Here is a 10,174-nt window from a genome sequence, read left to right as displayed (position 1 = left end):
TAAATCAACGTGAGTGTGAAAAACCGGAAGTTAATGGGCGCCATATTGAAAAATGATACTATGAAATTTTTACTAGTCCAAGCATTTGCAATGTATGAACACACATAAAATGACAAACATTACATAAGACATGAATATTCCTTGACCCCCTTTATTCAGAAATATATTTATGAATTGATAAATTGATCAATACTGGCCAGTGCCAACAGGAATATGATTTAATCACTTCAATTCTTAGTTTATTAGGATTGGATTGATGTGAAATTTTTGTTGATCAAGTACCCCTATACTATTATTGCAAATGCTCCATTAACCACTGCATGGTTCATTCACCTCTAATTAATGGATGTGGATCATGAGTTTTGCTATGAAAAAACAATATGTGCATCACTGTATCTGAATTAAACTTACCATTTGGATGAACATCACCCAGTTGCAAGATTCTGCAACCTCATTAAAACATGACAGAAAAAGTTGCAGAATCCACAAAACATCTATGCCACTTAAAAAACACAGGACTGATGCACACAAGAATCATTCTCTGGAGAGCACCACAATCATCACTGAATAACAGCATGCAACAGATATTCTTTTGTCATCGAACAGCAACTGGTCTTCACCTGCCGCAAGAAAATCAATGAAATACCAGAACAATATTAATGTCCTCAATAAATACCTTCTGTACTTCTTGATAAAGTTGACTGAGCATTTGGTTATATTATTTAAATTTCAAACACATTTATATGGTATAAAATCATCAGAAGCACAATCAAATGCGAATTTCCACTCTGTATACAACTAACCCAAGTTTTCTAAAATTTCCACAAGGCTATCCCTTATGCTGCACTCCTCATTCTATACTCTTCAAGCCTTGCAACTCTGTTTGCTTTCCTAAGCACAGTTTCACATTGATGCTAGTAATTTATATGAATTTTCACTTGTCTCATTATGCTTTTGCATTTCTTATGTTCGTTACAGAATTTCAGTACTATATTTGAAACTTAAAACAAACGAATCGCATTATATTATAGGGCCTCCCCATGGCGCAGTGGTTGCGTCATTGCCTTGTAATCCAGGGGTCCCGGGTAAAATACCCGGTGGAGGCACAAGTGGTTCGGATCCCACTTTAAACTGTAGGTCCAGTTCCGGTTAGCCTTACTGTGCATAAAGTGGACTTAAAACAGCAGCAGCATTATATTATACAGATCCTATTTGAAGAAGCATTTGCATCCCTGTAAATAAGTACATCCTATGACCTAACACTAATAGCAAACCATAGTGAAGTACTCGTTGAATGTTGTTAGAGAAACTTCCAACATACCAGGCACCAGAACCAAGTACAAGATTATGAAGAAAACTGAGAACACCATGAAACAAATGAAGCTTGATTCACAGCGCCTGTGCACTAAAAATCAAATATTTCCTGTTATTTTCTCTCCTTCACTTCTATGTTTACCACCCTTCCGGCACTTTCCACACACATCCATTAATCTAAAAGGAACTTATTTTCTAATCCTTTGAACTCATGAAAGTCATACAGAATTTAAAAACTGAAGATTCATAATTTTATTAACTTACAATAAAACTTTTCTTGCACTGCAATGCACTTACATATTTTACGTTACTTACAACTGGAACTCCTTGCAGTTGGGCACCCAACAAGAACAAGAAATATATCTTCATAAAGGAGAACTCATATCAATCAAGTAAGGAAACTTTCATTTCGATATCAATTTCGAAAGTTTCCAGTTTAAAATTCAACTTCTAATTGACTGCCAAGAAAATCTGCAGTGTTTTCAATACAACAACACACTCTTAATTCATTAATCCAAAATTAAGGAAAAAGTAAAATGCAGAAACATCACTTGTTCTTGAATGACTACACAACATGCTCAAAGTGTTCAGATACACATTCATATGTAACAGGATGGGAATCGGCTTTAATGTAAAATGGTTTTATGAAATGCATTCACGGAACATACACAAATAATTGATGACATATCGTACTTCAACGGAGATAGTAAATACCATTAGAACTGTTGCTAGTTTTCATTTGTTTCCATTGCTTCTTCATTGCCATCGGCTTCCATTTCATCTCCATCTTCTTCTCCTTCCTTTTTCTCTGGTGGCTTCTCGTATGCTTTATCCAGAGGGGAAACGACTACACCTTCCCATATAGAGATTTCTGATGCTATGCCTGCAATTTAAAATACTCAAATTGGACTATAACATTTAAAAAGACTTTGGCAGTTCCCATTATAGCTAAAGGAATTACATTTTTCCCCAGACAGTTCCACAATGACAACAACTGGTTTTGTTAGTAGCAGCTAGGATCTTCCGGTTAAGTTCACTCATGACCATGGTAACAAAAGTTATTTTTAAATATAAATTTAAGACACCAGCAGGAAACTAGTAGTCTTAATTTATATGGTGTCATTCTAATTTTGGATTTTATATCAAATACACAAGTTGGAATTAAATATTTTCAGATACAGTTTTTTCACTAATCTTTAATTTTCGTATGCAATATTTTCAGTTCTACTGTGTCCCAATTTTATTGCATTGGTATTTTCTTATTTACTCTTGCATTTCTGCCACTTTTGGCTAATCACGACTATCAGGATGAATTATTTGGAATAGATGAAAGTGTACCCATGTCCAGGTCAGGTCTTGAACTTTGAATCTTTGGTGGTAAAATCATTAGGTTAATCAATTAATACATTTGGTCACGGCAGCAAAATTTACTATGCAACAATCACATAGTGTATGTAATATACTAACTTTGTCATCCAGTTAATCAGTGGGTAGCAATGTTAACCAACATATTCCTCTTCCCTCAAAATGCTTTAATCTTTATGTTTTAATGTAGTGAAGTAAATACTCCACATTGAAGATACTTACATTTATTTCCATTAAAACTTCGATCACTACAAGGAAAGCTGCAATACTTTATAAACAAAGTTTAACTGCCAACGTATCTCCACTTACTTGCATTCCCTTCCAAGCCCAAAATGGTCTTGTATCCTCCATGAGACAGCACCCGAAGCAAAGTCTGTGCTGTTAAACAGACAAGGTCCTGCTGCTCCAAAGTCATTGCTGTGTGTACTCTAATGTTCCCTCCTTCACAGGGATCTGTGATCCCTATAATTAATGATACACGTATGAAGATAATTACAAAGTCAAAATTAAGCAGTTAAAAATGCCACAAAACTCCATGAATCCAAGAACACTTGTCCATGCTAGATATAACAATTTAATACAATGGAACATTAATTTTAAATTTGCCTGCATTACACATTCAATTCTAATGGTCCAAATAAAGCCTCAGAATTTACATGCTCTTGCATTTTAAAATTTTTCATTTCGGGCCCCCTGAAAAGTGTAAAATCAAGACTCCACCGTGTCAACGGTGGAGAGTTCACAAAACTTAAAATGCAAGTCCTTATTCACTTAGTTACTGTGATATTATAATTGGTGAAAATATTCATTACCCTTCCCAAAATTGGAATAATCCTCTAACAATCTATATTTCTTTCTTTATTTCTATCACCAGAAAGGTGGGAGGATTATGATCATATATGGACAGTGTTCTTGTGGTGAGAATGTTCTTAGTTTTATCAGAAATTCTGGAAATAACAGCTAGACATAAGAGATCCTTCTGAAATTTGGGAGACTTAGCCTAGGGATCACTGGCCACCTAATAGTCTGAGAATTTCAGTGGTAATTCAAATCCACTTTATTCTGGGAGACTCATTGGGACTAGATCCAAGGAAGCTGTGTAAAAAAATAAATTCTTAAATAAGAAATATTTTGCCCAAAACATTTGGATGAACTCAAATACATAATTCAATGGTATTCTGATAGTGTATAAACATATATTCTTCTGTTGTATGTTACATGTAATCACTCATTGAATTACTTCCTGCTTTATGAACCAAAACCACACATTTTATATTTTTCTTTCAGTGGGGAAAATCAAATGTCACTTCAGATTTTTCCGGACTATGTTTAATTTCAGCTAAGAGTATCTCATGCCCCATCATGAAGCAAGCTATGCTTCTTTCACTTAGTCCTGGGCTACCTAATGTTCTATTTACGTATCTTTAGAAGGTGATTCCCAGACTTTTGGAACTACATCCAAAAAATTTTCCTAGATTTGTATTATCATTGCAAATTCCAGGAAAAGAAACATCAAAACCACTGAACTTCTAATATTCATGCTAAAAATATCCCCAAAATATGCAAATAGCATATGTATATTCACTCTATAATACTTTGGTAATGAAATAAGATTTATATCCTTGAAGTATATATACTTCATGAAGATAAAGAAACAATACATTTATACAACAGCCTAATCTATTTGCGGGGCCTTCCCAATGGCGCAGTGGTAGTGTTGTTGCCTTGTAATCAAGGGGTCCCAGGTTCAATACCCGGTGGAGGCACATGTAGTGGTTTGGATCCACTGTAGGTCCAATCCTGATTAGCCTTACTGTGCACAAAATGGACTTAAAACATCAAACCAAACCTAATCTATTCGCTAGTTATCACTCATTGACTGCAAATCTCTTTCTCTATAATATGAAATTCCTATATACTAATGCAGTGCTGCTCTTTTCACCTCATCATCACTCTGTGTACTGTGGGGCATATGGACAACTAATAAACATTAATCTGAAGAAACCTAAAACTTAAAACCCAGCCTAGCCTGAAATCAAATCATAAATACACCACTACATAAAAATTATTCAAATTTTAAAAATTAAACTTATATTGCATTTACGAGCAAGAATAGAGTCATTCCATGCGAAATCAACACAGCTCCCAACCTGACCATCTCCGATTTTCATGAAATTTGGGGAGTTGAAACTATACATGGAACTTATTAACTATGAACATTTTTAGTCTTGTGCGTCTTGTAATTGTTAAATTATTCAAGGTCAAAGTTAGCAGAAATTGCCCTTTTTGAGCCCGCTTAGCTATACTAAATGTGCTGTAACTCCGCCCCTATTTAGCCTAGGAAGCTCAAATAAAGCTTATTGTACAGGGAATGGAACAAGCTTTCCAGTGATATTTAACAAGCCCACCTTTCGATAAAAATATAATTTTGTCACGTGACCTTGGCCTTTGACCTTGAATATCTCAAAACATGTCATCACCAAAAATCGTAAAAAAAATATATTTGGTCCCTCATGCCATACTGTAAAACATATCAAAAAATCATTTTGGGACTGCAATGGGATCAGGCGATACAAAATAATATGTGTGAAGGTTCTTCAAAACTTATTTTTAGGCAGCAAAACGTTATATATGCATATATTTCACTTACGATATATGCACATTATAGTGTTGTCAATATTCCTGTGAGCACACTCGTTGATGTCTCTCACACTCACATAGAACACGTAGCAGGTGCAACATCATCGCAAGCAGCAACTATGCCATCTCTCAGATGGTCAATATCAGAGACTTTTAGTGCATCCACCATTCTCTTCAAATGTTTCTGAAGGTAAAAGTCCTCCTAAGATGTTTGATCTGGGGAATGCGCAGGCTATTTAATAGATCCGCGTCTGCCCATCAATCTACCTAGAAATTTACAGTTAAGAAATTGCCAAAATGTTCAGATAGTGTGGTCACACACTGTCCTGGTTCAAAACTTTGGTGCCATATCCCGTAAGCAAGGATGAGAAACCTGTATACTTAACATATCCAAGAAGCTCTCACCATTTAAGGCTCCATGGACCAACCTTTCCCGTTCTCCATACATTATAGCACATCATTAGCTTACCAGCAACAACCATTTGGCTTAATACTTTGTTTTTAACACCTCAAAAAGGAGAAAATGGTTACAAGCATGCAGTAATAACTTTTTGCTGGTTAAAGATACTTTGGAAAAATCTTCGCCGTTTCATTTCGCGTGAAGTTCTAGCCTGATTTGATATATCACATCACCCCGTTTCCTTTGAAACGTTTTCATTGAAATCAATATGATGGTCAACAATATGCCGGATCTGCACTTGACACACACAGCTAGGGATCTCCATGTGCCTAACCTATTTCTTTCATGACCAGGATAACTACTTTACATTTTGTAGGGGGTGTTAAAGGACTTTTGACTTGTCATAGTTCATGTAATGAGGCTTTTATCAGTCGCATAGTTACACATATTATTTTGTATCGCCTGATCCCATTGCAGTCCCAAAATGATTTTTTGATATGTTTTACAGTATGGCATGAGGGACCAAATATATTTTTTTTTACGATTTTTGGTGATGACATGTTTTGAGACATTCAAGGTCAAAGGCCAAGGTCACGTGACAAAATTATATTTTTATCGAAAGGTGGGCTTGTTAAATATCACTGGAAAGCTTGTTCCATTCCCTGTACAATAAGCTTTATTTGAGCTTCCTAGGCTAAATAGGGGCGGAGTTACAGCACATTTAGTATAGCTAAGCGGGCTCAAAAAGGGCAATTTCTGCTAACTTTGACCTTGAATAATTTAACAATTACAAGACGCACAAGACTAAAAATGTTCATAGTTAATAAGTTCCATGTATAGTTTCAACTCCCCAAATTTTATGAAAATCGGAGATGGTCAGGTTAGAAATTGCACATATCTGTGTTGATTTGGCATGGAATGACTCAATAGAAGGCAGATTAAGAGAAAAGTTCTAATCTGGAAAAGTAACAAATATCATAGCTGCTTCTTCTTGTAAACTGTATCCTATTAACTTTGTTTTTATGGCAGGGAATTAAATAATATCCAAGTATAACAACAGAGCATGTGTTATTTCAGTATGTGAAAATCCTGGATTGTGTGTGTGTGTGTGTCAGGGATGGTATAGTTAAAACTTGGCAGTGTCTCCACCATGTCTCAAGTTTAAAATCCCCATCTTCTTCACATCTTGACTTATAAACAGCCTCATTCTTGTCTGGAGATACACAGTGCACAGGTGTCTTTAAGACAAACAACTTTTCTTAATAACGTGTTGTTTCATGCTTCATTTCAATGCTATGAGCCCTTGAAAACTTGTTTTAACTTGAATATAAAAGAGTGACTTTGCAATTACTACAAACAAAACATATGACTTATCAAAAATAATTATACGAGGTGGTCTGAAAAGGACGTTACAACTTTGTAAGTGCATAAAAATGTATTCCACTTTTAATGGAACTGCTGCTGGTACTTGTGGTGGCAGAATTCAGTACTATTTTACAACGCTAGTCAAACTTGGATGTATTTCCTTATAAAATGACACCACAACCAGTTCTGAAATGTTTCTGAATAAATTGTTGTACCTTTACAAAGTTGTAAAGTCCTTTTTGGACCACCCTGTTTAATATGATTATGTAATCAGTATCCGCTTGTAATATTATTGCTATAGTAAAAAAAAAAAAAAAACTTGCTTTGTGTTTATGCAATATCACACCAGTCTTGTCTTTCCTTGATTTTTACAAGGCCTTCCTGGCGATTGCTAGTATCTTATATATTTTTTTGGACACAACTTAAAATATCTGGCTTTGTAATTTTTTATTTTTTTTTAAAAAAATGTTTAAAGCAATGCCCAGAAATATTAGTGATTAACAGTGACTTAAATTAAGGAAAAGACATACCTGCAGATCCTGGCAGGAAGAGACCAGCTGCTAGCAGCTGTAAGCACCTGCGGTATGCTTGGTTAATGGGAAGGGCCTGTCTACTTGGGTTGTTCATAATCGAATTGTGGGCCAACAAATCCAACATCCAAGGTGACAAAGGCTCAAACCCATCAAATCTGTTACGTAGATCACGAAGCAAGCGAATCAAAACCTTTATTGAGGAATGATGAGCGTTCTCTTCAAACCACCGACTGCAAATAAATAATAACACGAATTAGAATTCTTTGCATAATGTTCTGCTTTTTATTATGTACTAAATCAAAACAATACATTGTAAACATTGAACAGGTTATACTGTTTATAGTTACTAATGAAATTAAACCATTCAATATCTTGCTCACGTTTAGTTATTGTACTGTATAGTATATGTAGAGAGAAAAACTTTAAACTGAAAGCAATGCTAAACTATAAAAACTGTTTTTGAATAGAATTAGCTTAGACAGGGGATGCATTACAGAATTACTCACAATTTAAGATTTAACACCTACATATCAAATACAGACATACTGTATCAGCTTTTTAAAACAATGAAAATATACTAACCAACTCTCACATTTCTAACCTGAACATCTCCTACCTTCAAATTTCTGAGATTGTGTCACAATTTCTTACCTCGCCCTTGTGTGCCACATGGCAAGGCCAATTTAAATACCTTAGAATTTCAGAATTTCACATTCAGTCATTACTGATTGTGATGAATATACTCCATATACAAGGGTCATTCAAAAAGTAAGGTAACGAGATCTCATGGGTATCATAACCCTCCTGTTCTTCGAATTTCTCACCAGGCTCGCAGCAGAAGAGCTCAGCTTTATCACACAGCCATTAGATGGTGCATATGTTGCATCAGATCCTCGCAATATCAGTTGGAAGATGGCTGCGCTCACGGAAACATGGTCAAGCATGGAAGTGCGTAGTGTGTCAGGTTATGCGTCTCAAGGGCACCTCACCAGCAGAAATTAATTGTCAACTGGTTGAGGTGTAATGTAATGTCACAGAAACAGGTGTGGGTTTGGTGCACTGAGTTCATCCCCACCTTCGAAGAAATTCAGAACAGTTCCATCTGCAAAAAAATAAATTTTGGCAATGGTCTTTTGGGACCACAAGGGCGTGCTTCTGGTTGATTTCCTCACCAGGGGAGCAACAGTAAATGTTGCCAGTTGTCACACATTCAGGCAGTTGCACATGGCGATTCGTAGAAAAAGACCTGGACTTCTCTAAACGACAACGCCTGACCACACTCAACCAACAGCCCACGTGCATTGTTACATTGCTTCCGGTGGGAGGTACTGGACCATTCTCCCTACAACCTTGACCTGGCACTCAGTGATTTCCATCTCTTCAGACCATTGAAGAACCACTTAGGTGGTAGGTTATTCACAAGTGGTATGGAAGTTCAGCAAGCTGTCATGACGTGGCTTCAGGGACTTGATGCAGATTTCTTATATGCCAGCATTGATGCCTTGGTGTTCTGTTGGAATAAATGCTTGGACAAACATTGTAACTATGTTGAAAAGTAATGTGTATCAGTGCCATACTACTGTGTATCAGAATATCTGCCTATGGAATAAACTTTGTCCATGAGAGCTCTTGTTACCTTACTTTTTGAATCACCCTCGTGTATAAGCTTTTTAATAATTATACAACGTTTCCACATGCAACACACACCTGTGTCTAATAGCTGCTAGATGACTCTGCAATATCTTTTGGTCCAAATGAAGATCTGGGTCTAACTTTCGCATGTTCTGATGAACTGTTGTTACCAGTACTCTGACAGTTGCATCAGAACTACTGATTTCGAACCCTCTGTCATTGGTTAGCATTGTCAATACTGTAAAAAAGCAAGTTAAGGTCATAAAGAAGAAAAATTAACAATTATGGTAAAAATTCTGAATTATTGCAGTAAATTAAATCTTACACAACAGTGGCCAGAATAAATTAACAAAAAACAATTCAATTCTCAACGGGAAAACACTGAACACTACCTACTTGCACAATAGCAGTAAAGTTCTTTTCAGTTACAAAAGAAGATATTCTTTTAGTAAACATTTTTAAACTTACATGATTGATACAAAAGAAAATATGTTCAAAACACACTTCACTGTTCAAAAATTTAACAAACAGAATAGATAAAATGAAGATTCAGTATTATTAGAAATCCATAATTATCATTCAATCTATTCCAAATTTCTCTTCATAAGGGAAGTTTTTATTAATTCAGGGTGGCTACAAACAAGCAGAAATGAAATTCCCTGACTTTTCCAGGTTTTCCAGGACAAAATTTACATTTTTCCCTGACAATTACAAACTAAACTAAATCGATGTTATTGCAAATGGAAATAATAAACTCATACAGATCCACGTATGGTTTTGTTAAGTACCAATATTATCTTCTATGAAATTGACTTAATTTCTCTATTCTCTATGATTTGAATTCAAACTGCAAAATAGTGAATTTGGAAAATTATTACAATTCACAAGCTAGGGAAGGATTACAGAATTTTGTCAAACGCAGTAA

At 35.5% G+C, this 10,174-nt stretch overlaps 1 protein-coding gene across 1 annotated transcript in view; it reads right to left on the bottom strand.

The window, feature by feature from the left end:
• Positions 1-1,542: 1,542 nt before the first annotated feature.
• The window catches only part of LOC146004382 (interleukin enhancer-binding factor 2 homolog), a 29,479-nt gene continuing 20,847 nt past the window's right edge, over positions 1,543-10,174 (bottom strand). Inside the window, exons 5-8 of the mRNA XM_083143189.1 lie at positions 9,325-9,487; positions 7,615-7,847; positions 2,989-3,141; positions 1,543-2,197 (exon numbers count right to left, since the gene is read on the bottom strand). Of these exons, the coding sequence (XP_082999315.1) occupies positions 2,043-2,197; positions 2,989-3,141; positions 7,615-7,847; positions 9,325-9,487 (704 nt within the window). The 3' untranslated portion in view covers positions 1,543-2,042. The remainder of the gene's footprint in view (positions 2,198-2,988; positions 3,142-7,614; positions 7,848-9,324; positions 9,488-10,174) is intronic.

Source organism: Lepisma saccharinum, chromosome 1 (genome assembly GCF_977018435.1).
Source record: "Lepisma saccharinum chromosome 1, izLepSacc3.1, whole genome shotgun sequence".
NCBI classification, from domain to species: Eukaryota; Metazoa; Arthropoda; class Insecta; order Zygentoma; family Lepismatidae; genus Lepisma; species Lepisma saccharinum.
The sequence above is the reverse complement of the archived record's forward strand: the minus strand, read 5'-3'. Positions and strand labels throughout refer to the sequence as shown.